At 54.3% G+C, this 22418-nt stretch overlaps 3 protein-coding genes across 10 annotated transcripts; 2 read left to right on the top strand and 1 right to left on the bottom strand.

The window, feature by feature from the left end:
* The first annotated feature begins 415 nt into the window (after positions 1 to 415).
* Positions 416 to 9866, top strand: PPT2 (palmitoyl-protein thioesterase 2). Of its 2 annotated transcripts, none has more exons than XM_080937751.1 (9): positions 416 to 863; positions 1962 to 2161; positions 2366 to 2519; positions 3039 to 3134; positions 3222 to 3329; positions 4329 to 4412; positions 4506 to 4590; positions 8824 to 8878; positions 9056 to 9866. In XM_080937751.1, exons 2-9 carry the CDS (start codon positions 1970 to 1972, stop codon positions 9197 to 9199), a joined length of 918 nt encoding a protein of 305 aa, XP_080793877.1. In that variant the 5' UTR covers positions 416 to 863; positions 1962 to 1969; the 3' UTR covers positions 9200 to 9866. The 2 variants fall into 2 exon arrangements, with proteins under 2 accessions (XP_080793877.1, XP_080793878.1); XM_080937752.1 differs by lacking the exon at positions 416 to 863 and adding an exon at positions 870 to 1639.
* A 144-nt stretch (positions 9867 to 10010) lies between these two features.
* Positions 10011 to 12982, top strand: EGFL8 (EGF like domain multiple 8). 5 transcript variants are annotated; one of them, XM_080938184.1, is made up of 10 exons: positions 10011 to 10117; positions 10693 to 10752; positions 11112 to 11277; positions 11457 to 11579; positions 11672 to 11781; positions 11868 to 11963; positions 12116 to 12286; positions 12363 to 12442; positions 12518 to 12671; positions 12858 to 12982. In XM_080938184.1, the coding sequence occupies exons 3-10, from the start codon at positions 11144 to 11146 to the stop codon at positions 12899 to 12901; spliced, it is 912 nt and encodes a 303-aa protein (XP_080794310.1). In that variant the 5' UTR covers positions 10011 to 10117; positions 10693 to 10752; positions 11112 to 11143; the 3' UTR covers positions 12902 to 12982. The 5 variants fall into 5 exon arrangements, with proteins under 5 accessions (XP_080794310.1, XP_080794314.1, XP_080794312.1 ...); XM_080938188.1 differs by having other exon boundaries at positions 10017 to 10117; positions 11158 to 11277; XM_080938186.1 differs by lacking the exon at positions 10011 to 10117 and adding an exon at positions 10123 to 10225.
* Positions 12969 to 22064, bottom strand: AGPAT1 (1-acylglycerol-3-phosphate O-acyltransferase 1). Of its 3 annotated transcripts, none has more exons than XM_080938190.1 (6): positions 21938 to 22064; positions 16799 to 16995; positions 16470 to 16603; positions 15928 to 16199; positions 14414 to 14486; positions 12969 to 14081 (listed from the first exon to the last, which is right to left on the bottom strand). In XM_080938190.1, exons 2-6 carry the CDS (start codon positions 16984 to 16986, stop codon positions 13897 to 13899), a joined length of 852 nt encoding a protein of 283 aa, XP_080794316.1. In that variant the 5' UTR covers positions 16987 to 16995; positions 21938 to 22064; the 3' UTR covers positions 12969 to 13896. The 3 variants fall into 3 exon arrangements, with proteins under 3 accessions (XP_080794316.1, XP_080794315.1, XP_080794317.1); XM_080938189.1 differs by lacking the exon at positions 21938 to 22064 and adding an exon at positions 20719 to 20851; XM_080938191.1 differs by lacking the exons at positions 16470 to 16603; positions 21938 to 22064 and having other exon boundaries at positions 16799 to 16935.
* Between the last annotated feature and the right edge of the window lie 354 nt (positions 22065 to 22418).

The following is a 22418-nucleotide window of genomic DNA, read 5'->3' as shown; positions in this document are numbered from 1 at the left end:
CAGGGGGTTCACAGGTACCGTCTTTCTCTAGGTTTCTAAGAAGCCGAAGTGCTTCATCAGAGGGAAGCAAGCTGTAATTGCTTGTTGTGGAAGACAGGTTTGGAAAAGCGTGCTTGTGGGGGATGAAGAGTTCTCTGTCCAGTCAGCATTCGGAACTGTTCTGTACAGCACCCCCTGTCTTCCCCCTCCTTCTGCCCCAAGACGCAGATCCACCCCCGGAGTCAACCGAGACACAGCAGTGACTCCAAGTCTTTTTATTTGCTTTTTGTGTCTTGCAAGGGCGTGGGTGGGGAGGTGGGGTGAGGATAGGTCCTCCACAGAGACTACACCAGTTGAGCCTCCCTCCCCCCCACCCTCCCCCCCCAACCTAGCAGAATCAGAAATACCCTACCCCTTTAGGATTTTCCAGCTCTCCTGACTCCTTAGTTGCTCTCGGACAGAGCCTCTCCTGTGGCGTCCCGGAGAGCAGCCTCCAAGCCCTCCCTGGCTTGAGCCTGTCCCAAGTCTGAGAAAGTTTTAAACCACGACCTCATACCGGTGGTTCTGGTTTTTCAAGCGTGTATGGATCAGAGGGAACCCTTGGACCCATCCCTCCCACACCATCTTTAATACTCGCTTCTGGTTCAATTGAGAGTTCAGACTGAGCAGAGATCCTGAGTACAGGCCTTGAGTCTCCGGCAAGAAACCCTGCAAACTTCTTTAACTGCTAAGTAAAAGCCCTGACCCACAAAGGCCATCCCAGGGCACTCCGGCGCGCGCAGGGGTCACGGGTAGGCCGAGAGGTGCCAGCGCCCGCAGCGCAGAGGAGGAAGGATCAGACTGCTGGGGTCGCTCAGGATTGAAAGACTGGTAGAAATTCTGTGGTGAGTCCTTGAAGCCTACGGGGCCCCACGCCCATAGAAGGTGGGTCCTGGAGGGTGGGTCGTGAATGAGGAGATAAAAGTAGGGCCAGAGAAATTGGGTCAGGCTGCACTTCACTCGAGGGGCCTGGAGGACTCTCGGCGTCTCCGGAGACAAGGGCACGACACGCACTTCAAAGTCAAGAGTTGTAAGGCGCTGATCCGGAGCGGGAGGGTACGCAGGAGTGGGAAGAGGGGCTCTCCAGCTGCGGTCGGCCTGGCACTCCGGCCTGCCACAAGCCAGGCGTCTAGCGATAAAAGCCGGAGTCGCCTTTCGTCAGTCCTAACCTCCCCCCTCGCATGTCCTCTTGGACTCTGCTGCAAAGCCAGACAGCCTGGATTGCAAAGTGGGGCGCATCAAGAAGGGGAAGTTGCACCCCTGGGTGGCTGGACGCAGCTAAAGCCTAGGAAAGGCTTCTTTAGATACCCAGGATTATCTTTTCTGCTGTTGCCTCTCCCCATCCGGCCAAATGGATCGCTCCGTCTATTTCCTCCCCAGTTCTTTGGGTGCAATGGAATGTTCCATTGCCCCTCCGGTCCGCTGTCCGCGTTGCAGGGGACGCTCGCCCTGTTACCAGGGAAAGCCCCGGACGTGACGGCTTTGCGCGACCCCGAGTAGCCCTCCCCTCCTCTGTCATCCCCCTGCGCACTCCCTGTCCCCCTTTTTCCCCGTACCCCGTGGATTCCGGACTAGGTACAAGTAAACAGCTGGCGGAACGAAGCCTCCAGACACAGGCCAGGTGGGAGTTTCCACTCTCCGTGTGTCCTGGGCCGCGGTTCGCGGGCCTTTGCGGATCCCGGAGTAGTGCATGGCCGAGGTGATGCTTAAAGAAGAGCCTGGGCCTTGGGACCAAGTCCCTTGAGCGCCAAGTTGGGGGCGGGACTTAGGGTGAGCATTGGTGTATGGAGGTGGTAGGGGGTGTGTTTGTGCCAAGCCATCTGGACAGAGTAAGTTAAAAGTAGCCTGTTCTCATAAGGACCAGGAGTAGGAGAGTTGCTTGCTGTGAGTCTGCTGGGAGTGAAGGGGGTCGGTCTCTCTCACTGCCTCTCATTCCTTCTCAGGTGGGAGCATGCCGGGGCTATGGAGGCAGAGGCTTCCTTCAGCTTGGGCTTGGCTTCTTCTGCCGTTCTTGCTGCTGCTGATGCCCACAGCCCCCGCAGCCCCCGCAGCCCCCCGTGGGTCCTACAAGCCAGTGATCGTGGTGCACGGGCTCTTTGACAGTTCATACAGCTTCCGCCACCTGCTGGACTATATCAATGAGGTCTGTCGGGATACCGGATGGATTTCAGTGGCTTGGGGAGGAAGAGCGGGCAGATGAAAGACAACCCCTCTAGTCCAGTCCTTCAGGGTACTGCTACTGGCTTGGGGAGAGTTGGGGAGCAGGGGTTCCTGGTTCCAGCAAGCACGGTGAATATACTTGGCCTCCATAGTCCAACCCAGTGGCTGCATTGCCCCTTTCCCACAGACACACCCCGGGACTGTGGTGACAGTGCTTGACCTCTTCGATGGCAGAGAGAGCTTGCGGCCCCTGTGGGAACAGGTTCAAGGGTTCCGAGAGGCTGTGGTTCCCATCATGGAAAAGGCCCCTGAAGGGGTGCACCTCATCTGCTACTCCCAGGGTACGCAACACACGCTCTTAACTCCCAAACCTCGTCTGAGCTTCACCCTTATCTAAGGCGTGCTTTCTGGCGTTTTTGTCCTGAGTGGGAGGGCGGGTTCCTTCTGTCCTCTCTGGTTCTTTGATTTAAGGATTTGGAGAGCAGCTAAAAGTGTATCGGTTGGTCAAAGGCCTAAACTCTCGCCATGGCTCCATCACGTGATATGTGACCTGTGTTGGCAGGGAGTGTATCTGAGGCCTTGGATCCCAGTCTTGCTTTTGTATTGAGGGACAGGAAGCAAGGGTGACTTCAGTGCCTGAAGTTTTGTTTTTAAAGATTTATTATATATAAGTACACTGCAGATAAACCGGAAGAGGGCATCAGATCTCCTTACGGATGGTTGTGAACCACCATGTGCTTGCTGGGAATTGAACTCAGGACCTCTGGAAGAGCAGTCAGTGCTCTTAACCGCTGAGCCATCTCTCCAGCCCTCAGTGCCTGTTCTTAAGACCGGTTCCAATGGTGGTGTTCTGCTTTCAGGAGGCCTGGTGTGCCGGGCTTTGCTGTCTGTCATGGATGAACACAACGTGGATTCTTTCATCTCCCTCTCCTCTCCACAGATGGGGCAGTATGGAGGTGAGTGGGCACTGTGGGTGCCATAGAAGGCAGCGTGTCCGGGGCACAGAGGTTTGAGGCCTCTTGGCATTGCTGTTCTCTTCCCAGACACAGACTATTTGAAGTGGCTGTTCCCTACGTCCATGCGGTCTAACCTCTATCGGATCTGCTATAGTCCTTGGGGCCAGGAATTTTCCATTTGTAACTACTGGCATGGTGAGTGGTGTGCCGGTGGGGCCTCTGTGGGCGGGGCCTCTGCGGCCGGACTCTTGAGGAGTATGCAAACCAGCTGGTTGCCTCAAAATTTAAAAAACAAAAACAACAAAAACCCAAATGGCTTATCTTTATTGTTAGTGTGTCTCTCTGCATACATGAGTATCTGTGCACGTGTGTGCATATGTGTGTGTGCGTATATGGAGAGTCCATTTTCTCCACTGTTGTGGGTCCCAATTAGGCTGCTACTCATTTACAGAAACAAATTACAGGCGGGATTTGGTCCATTGGGGGCCAACCTCTGGTATAGTGTAGCGTGTCATCGTATAATGCAGATGATGGGACCAGATTAGCCTGATTTTGTTGGGTAACCTTGGGTCACTTAGCTTTCTGGGAACCAGCCTCCTTCTATAGAGTAAGTCTTAATCACTGATTCATACAGGGTACCAGATAAAGGGACTTCCTTGTCACCCATGGTGGTCCGTGCCTTTAATCCCAGCACTTGGGAGGCAGAGGCACGAAGATCTGTTTGAAGCCAGCCTGAATTACGTAGGAGTTCTAGGACAGCCAAGACTAAATAGACCCGGTTTCAAAAATCAAACAAAACCAACCCCAGAACTGCCTTCTGTCATGTTGAAGTTATTTTTATTCTTCTGTTGTGTGGCTGGATGTCTGTCTCTGCTATTAGATTATTTATGTATTTTATGTATATGGGCATTTTTGTCTGCATACACCATCAGACTCTTGTGTGCTGCCATGTGGGTGTCAGGAATTGAACCTGAGTCCCGGAAGAGCAGCCCTCCAGCCCCCTTGAACTCTCTCTATGTAGCCAAAAATGTCTTTGAACTTCTGATTCTCCTGACTTAACATCCTGAGTAATAGGATTACAGGTGTGCACCATCCGTTCCCCAGTGGTACTTGAGGTCAAACCCAGGGCCTCAGGCCGACTAGGTAGGCCTTAGATCACATCCCTAGCTCCTGCTAACTGCGGTTTGCACTTAGATCCTCACCACGATGACCTGTACCTCAACGCCAGCAGCTTTCTGGCCCTCATCAATGGGGAGAGAGACCACCCCAATGCTACTGGTAAGATCCCCACTGCCACCTGTGTCCCCTCTTCTGTTCCTGCCTCCACCAGGCCCGACTCATGGCTGACTCCATCTCTTCCTGTGTCTACAGCATGGCGGAAGAACTTCCTGCGTGTGGGCCGTCTGGTGCTGATTGGGGGTCCTGATGATGGCGTTATCACTCCCTGGCAATCTAGGTAATGCAGGTTTATGGAGGCTGAAGACTGGTTCTCCAATCCCCACCAAATATGATCTCCCAAGCCCGGCCTGTTAGAGCCACACACAGATGTTCTTTAGAGACAGACTGGTTCCCAGTGTGCAGTTCAGGTGTGACTAGTGTCCCAAGTGACCTCCCCCCCATTCCCTCTTCTTTTTGGTGGGGCTGGGGATCAGATCCGGGGACTTTTACATGCTAGGCGTGTCTACTGCATCCTTGACCCTTGTAGAAATTGAGTCTGAAGCAGGTCACTTGAGCCCAGGAGCTCAGTTTGGGTGTGGGCAAGGCAATGAGATGGCTTCACTAAAACAGAAATATTTAATCCTGGCACCCAGGGGGCAGCGGCAGGCAGATTCTGTTTCAGGCCCTCCAGGGCTACATAGTGAGACACTGTCAAAATAAAAGACCAACAAGCAAGTGAACTGGTATTAAAAGTCTTTTGGCAGCTAGAGGTGTGGCTATTCATTCAGTCATAAAGGCATCAACCCATTACTCAGGCAAAAGAATCAGGAGCTCAAGGGCATCCTTGGGCTACCTAGTGAATATGAGGCCAGCCTGGGCTATAAGGGATCCAATGTTTCTTTTATTGTTCTTTTTTTTTTTTATTGTTTTTTTTTCTTTGTTTTTTTTTTAAGGGACCCGATTTAAAAACCACTCACTTTATATACAACATTTATACACATAATTTTGAAGTAATCACAGATGGTTTTGGGGGGTCTCCGATGGTTTACCCAGGTCCTGTGTATACTCTGTTGAGATTTCCCTAGAGGCAGAATTTTAGGTAACTAGGCACACCTTTAATCCTAGCACTCCCAGAGGCAGGTATATCTGTGAGTTCAGGGCCAGCTTGATCTACATAGTAAGTTCCAGGGCAGCAGAGAGCACCTACCTCTGCCTCTTTCCTCGGGAAAGCTGATGGCTCTGTAGTGCTCTCACCTCTCTGGGTCGCCATGAGTTGATTTGGGAGCCTGACATTTACTCAACAAATATTTATTGAGCACTGTGTGTGCCCAGGTGCTGCTCTAGGCCCCGGGGAAGCAGCGATAAAGAACATCCCTAATGTCACATTCTTTATGCTCTGGCTGTAGAGAAGACAGCTAGAAATCCTGGCGGCAGGTCTGGTGTAGTCTGTGGGGAGAGAAGTGTCCTTGAAGGAGCTGCCATCTGAGCAAGGCTGAGGAAGTAAGGGAAGGCATGTGCCCTGTGTGGCTAGCTTGGGCTAACCTTTAGACTACCAACAATGAGCAGAGAGGGTGTGTGTTGCGCAGTATGTGAGCGTGCGTAAGTCTCGGGTTCCGTTTTTGTTGTTTGCTTGATTTTTGGGAGACAGATTTTTCTCTGCATAGCCCAGTAGCTCTGTAGATTGGCTGGCTTTAAATTTATAGAGACCCTCTGTCTCAGTCTCAGACACAACAGGAGGGCATCAGATCCCATTGCAGATGGCTGTGAGCCACCATGTGGTTGCTGGGAATTGAACTCAGAACCTGGAAGAGCAGCCAGTGCTCTAACCACTGAACCACCTCTCCAGCTCCTGTCTCTGCCTCTTGAATGCTGGGATTAAAGGCCCACGTTTGGCTCCTGGACTTGATTTTTAGCACTAGGAGGAGAGGATAGAATAGTAGTAGATTGGCAGGCAGAGATTATAATTTTCTTTTATCTTTTGTGAGACAAGTGTCATATCAGATAGGCATAGCCAAAGATGGACACGTTTCTTACGATGTCAAGTTTACGTAGTGCTGACATGAAGCACAGAACTCAGCTTAGCACTCACTCTACCAAGAAATTATGGTTTTTCCATGTTTAGTTTTGTGGCATTAGCTACGTTAATACTTGTGTAATGTTCTCCTTTATTCCTCTGGAAAACATCGTCCACTAAACTGGTTTCGTACTTGTTAAACGCTCCTCTCCCCCAACCCCTGGCAGGCAGTGTGCTTGTTTTTTAAAAATCTAGATGCTAGAGGTGGTGCAGTGGTCAGGAGCACTGGCTGCTCTTGCAGAGGACCCATGTTTGGTTCCGGGCATCCACATGGAGGCCTGCAGCCATCTGTAACTCTAGTCCTAGGGATGCCTTCTGGCCTCCTCAAGGGCAAACTACTCATACACATAAGTCAGGCTGGATGTGGTGGACATGGTGGCATGCTTGTTTAATCTCAGCACTAGGACGTGAATCGCCAAGTGCAGAGTCAGCCTGGTCTACATAGCAGTTCTAAGACAGCCAAGGCCGCAAACTGAGTCGTCTGGAAAACAAAATATTCTAAGTGGGATAGGAAGAGGTTAGGAGGGTGGAAGAAGGAGTGACAACCTTCCAAAATAGAAACAGTGCACTGCAGAGCAAGGGTGGCTTTCACGTACACAACGCCATTTTACGTGTGAGACTGTGGTTGTAATAGCTCATGGGTAAATAGCGTGTGGTCTGTCCAAAGCACTGTTGTAAGCCCCCCCCCCCCTTTAGGATTTGTTTTTTTCAGTATAGTTACATCGATGTATTTTGTGAGTATGCTCATATACATATGTATATATGCACGTATGTAGGGAATCAGGCTAGCTCACAAGTCTAGGCTGCTTCCTTCCACTGTGTGAGTCTGGGATTGAACCCACGTTGTCAGGCTTAGCTGCAGGCTCCTTCACCTGCTGAGCCAAAAGATGGTGTCAGATCCCCGGAGCTGGAGTCACAGGCAGTGGTGAATACTCTTGTCCCCCACCACCAGCGTGGGTATGGCAATGAAATTTGGGTCTGAAAGCACCTCTGCTCCTCAGTGAATCAGCTCTCTAGCTCCTCCCTTTTCTTATGACTCATGCAGTTCTCTCAGACAGTCACTTGGGGGCGGTAATCACTGGTCATATTAGGACACATGGGACAGGGACTCTCAGGCTTGCCTAGGCTTGTAGCGTGAGCAGTGGTGAGAACAGGCTGTCTGCACTTTTACACAGGATGGTAGTTACAGATGTCTGGGATTTGAACTCAGGACCTCTGGAAGAGCAGCCAGTGCTCTTAACCGAGGAGCCATCTTTCCAGCCCCAGGCAGCTGGAGACCCAACCAGTACCTCCCCCTCCCCCGCCTCTAGCCCAGCTCTTCTGTCTTCCGTCCCCTGCTGCATCAGCTTGTTGCCTTGTTTGCCCCGGACGGGCTTCCCTCACTCCGGTCCTACTTTCTCCTCACTCCCACAGGCTCCTGCCTTACCTAGCCTTGACCATCCTGGAACTTGTCATAGACCAGGCTGGCCTTGAACTTAACTAAGACCTGCCTGCTTCTGCCTCTGAGGTTATAGACATAGGCCACTACACTTAGCTCTTGAATTTCTTAATTTCTTTTTTCTTTTTTTAAAGGATTTTTATTATTTTGGATCATGTGTAGACATCTGTGTAAATGCGGATCTGTGTATGTGCAGGTATCTTCATAGGGAGAACAGCCATTGCTCTCACCTGCTGAGCTGTCTCTCCAGCTCCCAAACTTAAGGTGTTTGCTTTTTTAAATTTTTCTTTCTTTATTCATTCATTTATTTGAAACAATGTTTTCTCTGTAGCCCTGGCTGTCCTGGAACTCACTCTGTAGACCAGGCTGGCTTTGAACTCAGATCCACCTGCCTCTGCCTCCCTAATGCTGAGTTAAAGGTGTGTGCACCACTACCACTGGGCAATTATTTTATTTAAAATTATATGTGCATGAGTAGTTTGCCTACGTACCACATACATGCCCTGTATCCGGGGAGGCCCTGAGATGGTGTGAGTAGTCTGCAGCTGGGGTCACATGGTGTGGGACGCCATGCAGGTGCTGGGATTGAACCTGAGTCCTCTGTGTTAGCAGCCATGCTTATAACCTCTGAGCCAGTTCTCCAGATCTTAAATTCTACTTGCTTATTTATTTTGGTTTTTCTAAGGCAGGATCTCTCTGTGTGACAGCCCTGACTATCCTGGACTCACTTTGTAAAACAGGCTGTCCTCAAAATTTTGGGATAAAAGAAAGGTGTGTGCCCCCACACATGGCCCTTGACTTTTAGTCATGACTTGTTCTTAGGTTTTGAGGCATGTCTGGCCTGGAGCTCACTGTGGGGCCACACTGTCCATATTTGGCCTTCAAACATGTCACGGTGTCAGCCCCCCTTAGAGATTTTGAGTGTGCTCTGTGTTGCCTGTGCCCCTGGGCTGTGAGTCTCCGAGAACACATTACTTTTCTGGGTTTTCCTGATAACCTGTGTGCACATGTCTTTGTAGCTTCTTTGGTTTCTATGATGCCAACGAGACAGTCTTGGAGATGGAGGAGCAGCCGGTAAGCCCCTCCAAAGACTCTCCCTCCCGTTGGTTGTCTCTACTTTATTCTGGAGCTCTTTCCTCCTCAACTGAGGGGTCTGCCTCATGGGAGAGGGGGAGGTTGGTCTGGACACCAGCAGTGTCTCACCACCGTCTCTTTCTTACATGCTTTCACGGCCCTTGACCCACCTTGAAGGTGTATCTTCGAGATTCTTTTGGGTTGAAGACTCTCTTGGCCCGGGGGTCCATCGTGAGGTGTCCCATGGCTGGAATCTCTCACACCACCTGGCACTCCAACCGCACGCTCTACGATGCTTGCATTGAGCCATGGCTCTCCTGAAGATTTCCTCGTGTCTCCAGGAGTTCCCCAGCCCAGAGATCAAATGGTGGCCTTGGGCAGCAGATGCCAGGCTCTGGCATGCCTGTGACTACCTGTCGCTCCCACACTGCCCCACCCCCACCAGGGCTCCCTGAACCCTCCCCTCTGCTCCTCTGTGAATGACAAGTCCTGGTCCCCTACCTCATGTCCTCACTTGGGGATGTCTCCATGCTCTCCCTTTCTGCTACGGCTGAGGTTGGGGAGCAAGCACCAGGTTTTTAACTGGCTTTGCCGCTGCTGCCGCTGCTGCTTCTCCGGGTCTGGCTGTACCGGAGGAGAACCGAGCCCCTGCCCACCTCAGGGGTCTTCTTCCAGGCCACTCAGGACATTTTTAGCTTCTGTTATGTCCCTCTTTTTCTCAACTTCCCTGTGGCCAGCCTCCCCACCAAAAGGGGTGCCCTACGAGGGGGTTCTGAGGCTCCCCTATGGGGACAGTTCCATTTTTGAAGTGTCAGTGTTGGGGAATATCTGTGGCCTACAAGGCCCATCTCAGGTTTGGGGATCCCCCAGTCCCTATGATCAGTGTTGGGGTATCCCCTGGGAGCCTAGGTTGAGGCCCCAGCCCCCTTTTCACTGCCCTTGAACGGGTGGTCTCTGTATTTATAGAAATAAAAATTCCATTTCCTCAGTGTGGCTTGGCTTATTCCCAGTGGTAGGGGACCTGAGCTCCCCCCAAGAGGGTGGGGATAGAGGGCCTGGGGCCCGGATGCCTGGTCTGGGGTGGGGACCCCCTTGGTGTTTCCTTCCTCTCAATGCCCATTCTGTGTGGGTTCCTGACTCTGCGGGTTCTTTCCTGCTGAAGACAATTCTCTTCCTGTCCCAGCCTAGGGTTAGGGGGCTAAGCCCTAGGCTCTGCCAGTTTGGGCCTCAGCCTCATGGGTGAGATTGGCCAGCCACCTCTGGACTAGACGAGTGGGCTGAGGGTCAGGGTGGACATGTGTTGTCCCCCTTGACCTTTGGAGGCCAGGACTGGGTGAGGGCTGCACAGTGAGTCTCCCTTTGCCTGGGAGGAGGAATTTGGGCTGAGACAATAGGGCACTGTCTCTTCTGGCTTGGGGGTGGTGCCCCTCAACCCCCGATAAATGCCATCAAGAGATGGAGACAGTTTTCCCCTTGGTGCCTTGGGCTGCCCCTGCCCTTCTGTGACGGCTGCTTTCTTTCCTCAGCTGATCTGGCCCACTTGGCCACGACTTGCCCTTGCTTTGTCCCCTGCCCTGTCCTCACATTATCCCACAGTCTGTTAGGCTGGAGTGGGGGTGGGGTGCTGGTCACTTTAGAGCCTGGAACTTCTGACTTGGGGGCCTCGGAAAGTTGTGTGGGTCCCGCTGAAAGGCTGAAAAGGCGAGGAAGGCAGGGCCTATTGAGCCAACCAGCCTGAGTCTGAGGACCTAGTGGGAGGGGGCGGGACTGGGAGGGAGGCTGCTGCGTGGTCCGATCCCTTTGCATCTTCTCAGCCAGAGGCCCACACACCGGTGTAAGCAGCTGCAGCTGCAGTCTCCAGGACAGGAAAACAGGTAGGAAGAAAAGAAGTGGGTATGTAGGGAGAGGAAGTCAATGGCAGGAAGAGCTGGCAACCCTTTCGGTGCAGATGAGCGAGGTGGGGGGTCTGAGTGAAGAGTGGGGTAAGGCTGAGGGTGCGGGAGAGCAGTGGGGATCCAGATGTGCTCAGGGTGCCTGGGTTTGGGTGTGAGGTGTGTGCACTTGTGAAGTGTGCAAGGGATGTTCGGGAAGGCTGGCCATGAGCACTCAGTGCATTGGGGTGAACCTGGCTGAGGGCAGAGGGCTCATGGCTACGGCAGGGCATGTCCAGTTAGATGTGCTGGCCACTGCAGACCATGGGAGTGGCTCAGGAGAGCCAATGTCCTGCCCTCAGGTGGCCTCTAGGTGAAGGGAAGCGCTCAGCAAATGCTTGTCTGCAGCCTTCAGAGTGAGCGAGCCATGGGGCCCTGGGCTGGGCTGTGCGTTTTCCTGCGAGGACTCTCATTCCTCTTGGTACTGATGACGGGAGAAGGGATCAAAGGAGGACCTTTCAAAGAAAGGTGACGAACAGTGGGGAGGGCTGGGGAGAGGTCTTGCTGGGGCAAAAGACAATTGAAAGTTCAGAATGAAGGTGAGACTCCTGGGTGAGGACGGGGTGGGAGGGGAGGGGAGGTGCCTAGTCTGAGCTAAGGGCCAGACACACTCCCTGTCTTCCACCTCCTCCCTGGTGTGCCTGTAGTTTGGGAGTGTGCTCCAAGCAGTCGCTGCTGGTTCCTCTCCGTTACAATGAGTCCTACAGTCAACCAGTGTACAAGCCCTACCTGACCCTGTGCGCTGGACGGCGTGTATGTAGCACCTACAGGTGAGAGGTGAAGCCCCAGGGTCTCTCAAAGGATCCCAGGAGCCAAACTCGGGACGGGTACCCAGAATTCTGAGCCTGCGTCTGTGTTCTAGGACCACATACCGCGTGGCCTGGCGGGAGGTGAGGCGGGAGGCACGGCAGACCCACGTGGTGTGCTGTCAGGGCTGGAAGAAGCCGCACCCCGGAGCTCTCACCTGTGAAGGTGAGGCTAGAAATTCAGGCTGTGGGATGTGCGCTGGGAGCTGGCCCTATGTCTGGGTCTTAACTCTCCTCTGAAATGCACCTCAGCCATCTGCTCCAAGCCTTGTCTTAATGGAGGTGTCTGCGCTGGACCAGACCAGTGCGAGTGTGCCCCAGGCTGGGGAGGAAAGCACTGCCATGTGGGTGAGTAGGATGGTTATATGTATGTGCACGAGAGCATGCACACACACACACACACTCTCGTGCTCGCACAATGGGCATGGGCGCTGGGATCGGGATCACCCCACCCACCCTGGCACCTCGTCCCCTTCAGCTCCCTCCTTTCTGGTAACTAGATGTCGATGAATGCAGGGCCAGCCTTACCCTCTGCTCTCACGGCTGCTTCAACACGCTGGGCAGCTTCACCTGCAGCTGTCCGCACCCCCTGGTGCTGGGTCCCGATGGCCGCACCTGTGCAGGGGGGGCTCCCGAGTCCTCAACAAGTGCCAGCATCCTCAGTGTGGCAGGTGGGTGTGGGACACCTGTGGGGTGGTCTCTGCGGTGGGGTGGGGGAGGCCATGCTAGCATTCTCCTTTGTCCTAGCTCGGGAAGCGGACAGCGAGGGGGATGCCCTGAGGTGGGAGGTTGCAGAGCTTCGGGGGCGTCTGGAGAGACTGGAGCAGGTGCGTAGCTGGGACAGGCATGGGTAGTGTTGCTGAGACCTTGCCCGCATCCTGAAGCACTGCTCTCCTTTGTAGTGGGCCACACAGGCTGGGGCCTGGGTTCGAGCAGTGCTGCCTATGGCCCCTGAAGATCTGCGGCCTGAACAGGTGGCTGAGCTTTGGGGCCGGGGTGACAGGATTGAATCCCTCAGTGACCAGGTGCTGCTACTGGAGGAAAGGCTGGGAGCCTGTGAGTCCCCTGACCCTCCTCCTCCGTGAAGACCCAGCCTCAAGTCTCCTGAAACCCTCCCACACTGTCCTCACGCTAGCCTGGTCCCCAGCCCACTGTGTATTGTTGGGTGATTGGCAGGGCCCTCCCTCCTGGCCAGGGAGCCCTTCCAGACCACAGCCACCTTGCCTCTTTGCCATTAACCAGGTGCCTGTGAGGACAACGGCCTGGTCCCAAGCCTCCGTGGATGACAAGGAGTGTTGGCAGCAGCTGGGGTCCCTAACCTGTACAGAAACTAAGATCTGGGGTGCAACAGGCCACAGAGAACCCCATGTCTCTCTCTCTTTATTTTCAGTTGCTTGCTGTTATCCAGATAATAAAAATCAACCACACAAAACTGGATCCCACCCGTTCGTTCCTTCTCCCCCCAGCCAACCTCCTGGGTTTTAGGAATGGGTCTAAATGGGAGGCGGGGGGCAATGCCACTGGGGGAAATGAAAATTGGCTCAGAGAGGGAGGTGGTACCTCAAAAGAAAGAGAAATAAATTAAGTGCCCTCCTCTCCCTCTCGCCTGGGCCAGGTTCTTCTCCCTCAGGCCCCCGGGGAGTAGAGAGCACAGTTTCTGGCGTCTGCCTCTCCAGAGTTTGGTTAGATGGTAGTGGGCCAGGACCCTGAAGACCACTACCAGGGGCAGGGGCGAGGCTAGGGAGAAATAGAAATTGGCATCTGGAGTGTGCTCAGCCCCTGGCATGGGCAGGGATGAGACCTCTGAGTTACAAGACAGCCCCATTGAGGGTGACAGTGCTGAGGCAGTCCCCAGGTGAGCCAGTGAGGAGGGTCAGGTTCAGCCTCCAGCCACAGGACGAGGAGACCTCAACAGCAGATGAGCCCAGCCAGGGACAGACTGTGCCAAAGAGCAGGAGTCCATTGTCCAGTGTCGGGCAGAGGGAGAGAAGGCCACAGAGACCACCAGGGAAGAGATGGGATGGAATGTCTCCCACCCTGTATCGGATGAGCCACTTGAGATGAGGGTAGGCAACCGTCCCACAAGACAAGATGGCACGTGGGGCTTGGAGTGAAGGCTGCACCCACGCAGGAGAGTCCATGGGTGGGGCAGGGAGTGACACGGAGTGACATTCACTTCAGAAGCTGAGGATTCCAAAAGGAGAGTAGGGAGTGGGGACCCGGGAAGAGGGCCTGGCCCCACCTCAGGCCCTGTGTTGGAGAAGGGGAGAACGGGTGGAGCTCAGAGCCGGGCCTCGCCCGCCCCCCCAGGCTTCTTCAGACAGTCACCGCCACCCAGGCCATCAGTGGAGATCTCCCGGAAGACGGTGAGCATGGAGTGCCGGACTCTGTCTGCCAGAGCTGGGACATCATCTGGTGTCAGTCCTTCTGTGGGCACTGGGGGCAGCACCCGCACCTGACATCGTCCTGGTGGAATGAGGAACAGTATCATGTGACCAGTCTCTTGGATCTCTGCCAACTGTGGGCAGTCCTGCTACTTCGCCATCCCCCACCTTCCCTCTTCCAGCTGACAAAACCCCCATACTGCAGAGTTCGGCCAGGGTTCAAAACTCACCCGTCCAGCTCTGCACACACAGCTTCCCTTTCTCTCACAGACCTACAGTCCCCATGCAGCCTGGTGCTACCTACCTGGCATGTCCAGCAGGTACTTACAATGCCCCAGACCCAGGGACATTCTCCAACCTCCCATGATCTTTCTGGCTACACCATCCCCAGAGATGTCAATCCTGGGAACTCACCAGAGGTGAAGCGGCGCTCCTTTTTGCAGTAGAAGTCTTGATAGGAGGACATGACGATGGGGACAATGGGGACCTGGGAGGAGGCAGAGCAGTGAGCACACATGTCCTGAGGCAGGAGCAGTGAACACACATGTCCTGGGCAGGGAGCAGTGAACACACATGTCCTGAGGGAGGAGTGAGCATACATGTCCTGAGGGAGGAGTGAGCATACATGTCCTGAGGGAGGAGTGAACACACATGTCCTGAGGGAGCAGTGAGCACACATGTCCTGAGGGAGCAGTGAACACACATGTCCTGAGGGAGCAGTGAGCACACATGTCCTGAGGGAGGAGCAGTGAGCACACATGTCCTGGGCAGGGAGCAGTGAACACACATGTCCTGAGGGAGGAGCAGTGAGCACACATGTCCTGGGCAGGGAGCAGTGAACACACATGTCCTGAGGGAGCAGTGAACACACATGTCCTGAGGGAGGAGCAGTGAACACACATGTCCTGAGGGAGCAGTGAGCACACATGTCCTGAGGGAGGAGCAGTGAGCACACATGTCCTGGGCAGGGAGCAGTGAACACACATGTCCTGAGGGAGCAGTGAACACACATGTCCTGAGGCAGGAGCAGTGAACACACATGTCCTGGGCAGGGAGCAGTGAACACACATGTCCTGAGGGAGGAGCAGTGAGCACGCATGTCCTGAGGGAGGAGCAGTGAACACACATGTCCTGAGCAGGGAGCAGTGAACACACATGTCCTGAGGGAGGAGCAGTGAACACACATGTCCTGAGGGAGGAGTGAACACACATGTCCTGAGGGAGGAGCAGTGAGCACACATGTCCTGAGGGAGCAGTGAACACACATGTCCTGAGGGAGGAGTGAACACACATGTCCTGAGGGAGGAGTGAGCACACATGTCCTGAGGGAGCAGTGAACACACATGTCCTGAGGGAGCAGTGAGCACACATGTCCTCAGGGAGGAGCAGTGAACACACATGTCCTGAGGGAGGAGTGAGCACCACATGTCCTGAGGGAGGAGCAGTGAACACACATGTCCTGAGGGAGGAGCAGTGAACACACATGTCCTGAGGGAGGAGCAGTGAACACACATGTACTGAGGGAGGAGTGAACACACATGTCCTGAGGGAGGAGTGAACACACATGTCCTGAGGGAGGAGTGAGCACACATGTCCTGAGGGAGGAGTGAACACACATGTCCTCAGGGAGGAGCAGTGAACACACATGTCCTGAGGGAGGAGTGAACACACATGTCCTGAGGGAGGAGTGAACACACATGTCCTCAGGGAGGAGCAGTGAACACACATGTCCTGAGGGAGGAGTGAGCACACATGTCCTGAGGGAGGAGTGAGCACACATGTCCTGAGGGAGGAGTGAACACACATGTCCTGGGTGAGGAGGAGTGAGCACACATGTCCTGGGCGGGGAGCAGTGAGCACACATGTCCTGGGCGGGGAGCAGTGTGGGTCTGGGTGCTGACGGGTGGGCAAGCAGATGCTATGATCACCTGGGCCTGTACCGCAAGGTGGAAGGCGCCTCGTTTGAAGGGCAGCATGGAGCCGTTGTGGTTTCTTGTTCCTTCAGGAAAAACCCAGACTCTCACATCCTGGGTGAGCAGGGTCTGGGCCACCTCGGACATGACACTGATGGCGTCTCCTGTGCGTTTCCGGTCAATGAAGATGACTCCTGCCAGCCAGCAGGCCAGCCCAGCAGAGCCAGCCCACAGTAGCTCACGCTTGGCAATGGGCACACAGCGGTCTGGCAGCACCTCCATCATTCCTTATCAGGGGTGGGGGATGGGGAATGGGTCAGGGCACAAGCAGAATGGTAGGAGGCACTGCCACCCACCCCGGGTCACCACCCCCATAAACAAACAGTGGGTTGGAAAAGGCCCGGGAAACAGAAGCTGACACAGGCATGTGAACCTGCTGAGGGCAGACCCACCCCAGGGGAGGGACGGGTGACATCCAAGAGGAGGGAAAAGCAGGTGTGTGGAGGGGCCGGAAGAGGAGGCTCTGCTAGAGGACTGGGCCCTGTGACAGGCCTCACCAAGCAGGTCGAGGGAACTCTGATGGTTGGAGACAACAACGTAGGGCTGCGTGGGAGGGAAGTGATGAGCCCCCCGCACCTCCACTCGGATCCCATACAGGTATTTGACGTGGAGCAGCAGCAGACGCAAGATCCTGTGGGATCATGGCAAGGGTGCCCAGTGGGATCCAGTGACGCCCACTCGCATGCCCCTGTGGCCCCTCTGTGGTCCTCTCCCCCAACCTTGTCTCTGGGTTTGTGTCTGGGTTCTTCTCCCCTGCAAGTCTTCCCTCCCTTCTTCCCCTCGGGCTCCGTCAAGACCCGCCACTTCTCACCCCTTCAACTCTTACTTCATGTTCTCGACATTGCGCCCTCGCACGGCGCACACGGGGATTGCGAGTATAGCCAGGAAGAGGATCCAGCCGTTGTAGAAGGCCATCTTGAAGAAATACTTGGCACTGGAGCTGCAGAGCCACAGGGTGGACAGCAGGAGGAGCAGCAGCAGCAGTGCCGTCCAGGCCCCGGGCCACAGCTCCATTCTGGTCACCTGAAGACGGGAGGAACCAGGTTAGCCAGGCACAGGGGGCAAAGCTGAAAGATGTTTCAGGGATCCAGGGTGGGGAGGGGCTTAGGGAGGCACTTCTCTGCCACCCCAGGACTCTAGATGCAGACAGACGGGAGCCCCAAACACCCGCTCGCTCAGTTAAGTGAGGGGAACAGCAGCAGCAAGCGACACAGGTGGCTGACACGGTGGCTGGGAAGCACGATGGCTTTTGAGACAGTTTCATTCCACTACAAGCCGAGGTGACAGGCACAGGGCACCCTGGGCACCGTGACCTGTTCTGGACAGAGTCTATACATGGACAGTCCACTTCCAATGGAGGGACTGAGATTGTTAAATGCATACCAGGCTTGAGGATTCTGGGTGAAAAGCAGACATTAATGCTTGCCCCCACCTCCCAGAGCGGGGACCTGCGTATGCAAGGCCGTCCTACCACCTGACCTCATCTTTCCCCGACTCCTTCTGGATTTACTGACTTCGGTTAAAGGTACTAAAATAAACCTGTTTCTCTTTGCCTTTTATACTGTGGTTATCAAAAGTTTAAAACTAAAGGGCAGCCTCATTTTATGCCTGTGGGGCTAAGCTCTGCATAAGGCCCACACAGTTTGCATCACTGGTTTCACAGGAAATGGCTCTAGGAAAGAGCTTTACCTGAGGCTAACTGGCAGCTTCTAGGCTAAACTAATCGTCCTGTGCTCTGGAACCCTCCTACACTGTCACCACGCGCGCGCGCGCACACACACACACACACACACACACCCCAGACATGGAAACAGTGCCCAATACACGCTATGGTAAAGTGAGAACAGAGGCTCATGTCACATATATGGAAATCTAATAGTCACACACAAACACATTTCCCATCAAACCTGGTGACGGATACAGAAAAGCATGTCTGGAAAAAAATCCCTTCTTCCCAGGTGGAGACCTGTGTGCCCCTACACCCAACATACCAATGTGCTTCCACAGACAGGCAGACAAACCCAACTTTCCCGGCGTCTCTCCTTCTAGCCTCATGGAGGAAATGAGGGAGGACAGGTTGTGTGAGAGGTCACATCAAGGAAACAGAGGGCAGAGTGAAAGGAACTTTTAATCCCCTGCCAAGATGGCAAGAAGCTCAGAGGCGATGCAGGTGAGTTCACAGCCTGTCTTTTGGTCTTTCCTCTTCACTCCACTCCGCCCCCATGCTGGAGGCAGCTCACAGGTGATAAACAGAGATCTATACCGGTCTCTCCACGGAGGCCAAAGGCTATTCCTTCCTTCCAGAGCCCGCCCCACCCTTACCCCCCAGAGCTCGAAACAGAGGGCTTTCTAACTACTCTGCCCAGAATCTTTGATCCCTGGGCTGCACACTGCAGCTTTTGGTCAGTGTGCTGCCAGAGATGCTGTCACCTTAGTCTGATCATCTGTCTCCCCAAAAGGCCTTTCTTAAAAAGTTGCCTTGTGCTTCTCTGACCTCCTTTCCAAAACTGATTTACTTCATGTCCCCAGATTTGCCACACGGCCTTCGAGCCTGTCTTTGACCGCACTGTTCCCGCCGGCAGGCTCTGCCTCCTCTTGCTCCACACAGCCCAGCACTTTTCAAATGTCTTTAGGAACATGGGCAGGTCCACGTTTTCATTACGGTTTTCTGTTGTCCCTGCGTATCCCCAGACTGGTCATGAATGATGCTCCTGCCTGCACCTCCTGAGTGCTGGGACCAATGCTGGCATCACCAGTGGTTGTCAGGGTGCAGAAATATAAACTGTGTGCCTCACCCACACAGACACCATGAGCCCCGGCACCAGGCCAACCTGTATGTTAATGTGCCTTCCAGGTAAGTATGACGTTTCTTGGCCTTGAAAACTACTGATGGCGATAAGGCGCTTTGGGTAAAACGTTCACTGGTTTGTTTTTGTTTTTTTCTGCCCAGCTTCTTCCAGACTGTATGAGACTTCAGGCCAGGGATGATGTCTTGTTTTCAGTGCCCAGACAGAGCAGGCACACACGGTGCTCAGCAAGCCTTGGTGAAAGGATTAGATGGCCTGAGCTATGAGCACGGTTGTCCAGCTAATGCTAGGCAGCATGGCTCCTTTCTGCTTCCTCTCATTCCTACTTCAGTGCCGAGGGCTGGGCAGCTCATCCAGTGCTACCTTCTTTAGGTGTATTAGGAAAAGTCATCTCCCCTTCCTGCCCCCAAATACAGCAATAAGCCACAGAGAAACCCATTCAAAGTATACATGGCCACAGTGTCGGAACCACATCATGAAGATGCCACCTCACACAGTATGCACAATGGGATCAACATGCCACCACACTCTTGTCATCAAACCTGCCAACCCTGCAAAGACTGGGGTCCGTGAATACAGGCACCACGGGGGGGGGGGGTCGCCCAGGACAGACTTGCATTAAGCTGTGACTCAGACTACAAATAGAGCCAATGGAGAGAAACATATGTAAAGAGACAGGTGGAATGGTCAGCTAAGTAAAGCAATGGGAGAACAGACCTTTGGAACACCGGTGCTGTGACACACGCATGTAAGGAATACCATGCTAGCCTTGGCTACATGTCAGGTTCAAGGCCAGCGTAGGGCATGTGAAACTGCCAAGGGGTGGGGAGCAGAAAAAAGAAGGGAAAGATTCTTAGCTGGGCAGGTATGGTGGCATACGCTTTTAATCCCAGCACTCAGAAGGCAGAGGAAGGTGAGCTTGAGGCTAGCCAGGACTTTGTGGAGACCCTGTCACAAAAGAAAACAACAAAAAGTACTTCTCGGAATTAATGAGTAATACTTGTGTAACACTTGGTCTGATGAAGAGATCTTTAGACAGAAATGTCTGAAGATTCATAAACAGGGAACGTCAAACGGGTTAATGAGCAAACAATCAATCACAACGAATTTACGAAATCTATGGCAGGTACAACTAGTACAACGCTACGGTTGTGCCACATCAACGAGTCGTCACACCGCAGGGCTAAAGCCACTGACTCCTACACCGGAAGGATCCTGTACTCTCTGGAACAGAACACCTGTGAGGCCAAGGGACTGACTGAAGTCAAACGGGAAGACAGAGCTGTAGGCGACATGGAAACGCCCAACAGGTGTAACATGCCAAGTCCTCACATAAATTTGACACTGGAGCATGTCACAAACTGAACTTGAGGCACGGGCGTGAAATAGAGCCATTCTGATGGGAGTTTAAACGTCATTCCCTAGAGCCTGTGGAGAGCACAGGACTGCACATAAGCTATTCAGTCTATCCAAGGCACTGGAGCCTCCCACAGACACTCGTGTGTTAGTTAAGGGTCTCTGTGTGGAAATAAGCCGCTTCGAAATAGGTACTTCTGTGCCTAGAGGTTAACGGGTGCCTGACAGCATTCCTAGGAAGCAGTCCTGGCCTTCTCACCTCCACCCAGAAGTCATGTGGGGCCAAAACCCAGCAGAAGGGCTGGGAAACCTGAAGGGAATCCCCTCTTCCAGATTCACCCCCTTGTCCACACCCCCGTCCCAAATTCGGAGTTACCATCCCTCCTCTCGCCCGCCTCTTGCACTCTGAGCGAGCCCTCCACCTCGGAGCCAGTCCCCAGCCCTCGTCGCTCCCATTCTTCCGCTCAGGCCCCTCTCCCCAGCAACCATGTCCCCAGCCGGCCCTCCCGGCCCCATCTCTCCACCGTCCCCGTCCCGCTCAGCCCCCTCCTCCCACAGCTTCCCACCCCCTTCCCGCCCACACCTCAATGGGGCGGGGAGCCTGGGGGACGGGCCCCCTCCCCAGCCAGGCTGCGGCAGCGGTGGTGGCGGCTGGCTGTATCTCTGTCTCGGTGTCGGTGCCAAGGGGGGTGACAGGATTTGGGGATGTCCTAGCCCCGGCCGATGGAGGGGTGGTGGGAGTGGGAAGCTGGGCCCATATCGGTAGGAATGGTGGGGGGCCGTACCCCCAACACCCTCCCTCCCTCCCTGCCGGCTCTCTGAGGGCCGGGGCTACTGCCGCCGCTATCTCCCCCACCCCTCCCAGCGCCTGCTGACTTCCGGGGCTGGCCAGGAAGTGGGGGGCTATGATGGGCAGCGGGCCTCGCCAATCGCCTCTTTAGAGACCCGCATCTCCTCCCCGCGCCTGCCAGGCCTCTCGCTGGCCCCGCCCCGGGCAGCTCAGTGGCGCTCGCGGCCTCGGGCAGCTACAGCGCTCAGTCCACCGGTGTCAGCACCTGGGACCCTGCCTCCTTCCCTGCTCTATTCCTTGCATCGTCTAGCTTCGTTCGCATGCTGTCTGACCCCGTTGCCTTTCTTTGAACTCCAGCGCTATGTAACTCTAGGATTCGCAAACACCCCTCACCTTCCCTGTCCCCCATTCAATTACAAACGTTTACGAAGTACCTTCTGAATTCAAGCATCAAGTTCACCTTACTGTCCAGGACTCCGGCTTTCCCCGAATAGCTCACCAGCTTCCTGTCCACTTGCCCTTTGTCCCAGTCTCCATCTCCTCCACCCACCTTTGGTCATTAAAGATAAAGGGGCCCTCTCTGACCTCTCCCTTACAAGCTTGTTTGCCCACGTACTTTCCTAGTTCTTCATTCACCCAGTCGGAGTCAACCCCTCCCCCAACACAGACTCAGGCTGCTGGCTTTGGTGGTGTATGCTTGTAATAGCAGCACGCGACAGCCTGGGGCAGGAGCATCTAAGTCTGAGGCTATCGTTGAGACTTGTAAGAATCTAAGTCCTTTCTCTCGATGGAATTTGGACCATAAAACACGGTTTCCTAAAGGTGATGGAATGATGGGATGAGCCATGTTTCCCTATTTGGGATGGCCAAGCCCTATTTCCCTCTTCTTCATATTCTGGACCGGTCCATCACTCCCACCTCCATATTCGCCACTTCGGCATCTAAACCTCTTCAACACTCCAGAATCTCCGCTTCTCCGTACCTCCTACTATATAGAGTCCCAGCGTCTCACCTTTATTCCTCAATCACACAGGCCCTTTTAAAGGTATCGGACAATCCTTAGCTAGCTTGTTCTTTTCTCCCTCCCATGGACACCTTTGCCCTGGATCTACGTGGCTTGGTGAAGAGCCCTTGGTAGTGAGAGGACTGTTACCTAATTCTGGGCCTTGGGCCACAGTGAGGGCCACTGACTGTTGGAAGGACCCAAGCTGCCAGCGGTCCAGCCAGGAAGAAGATCCAAATCTCTGCAGGGCAAATTACAAGGAAGAGGGCGGATCTACTCCATCCTGCAGCGGGTCACCTACGGGTCGGGCTCTGCCCTTGGGGCGCCCACTCATAAGGGGGTGGAACCAGGCCTTTTCTGCTTTTAAGGTTTAGGACGGAGTTGAGGTCCACTGTGTTCTGCTGTGTCACATTACAACGGCGGGCCTTTGGCTCGGTCGTGCTGAGAGAATCACCTAGAGAGCCTGAGTCTTCCAACCGAGAGAGTGGGG

The sequence above is a fragment of the Micromys minutus genome, assembly GCF_963924665.1.
Source record: "Micromys minutus genome assembly, chromosome: 25".
In the NCBI taxonomy this organism is placed as follows: domain Eukaryota; kingdom Metazoa; phylum Chordata; class Mammalia; order Rodentia; family Muridae; genus Micromys; species Micromys minutus.
This window is presented reverse-complemented; position numbering and strand designations above follow the sequence as displayed.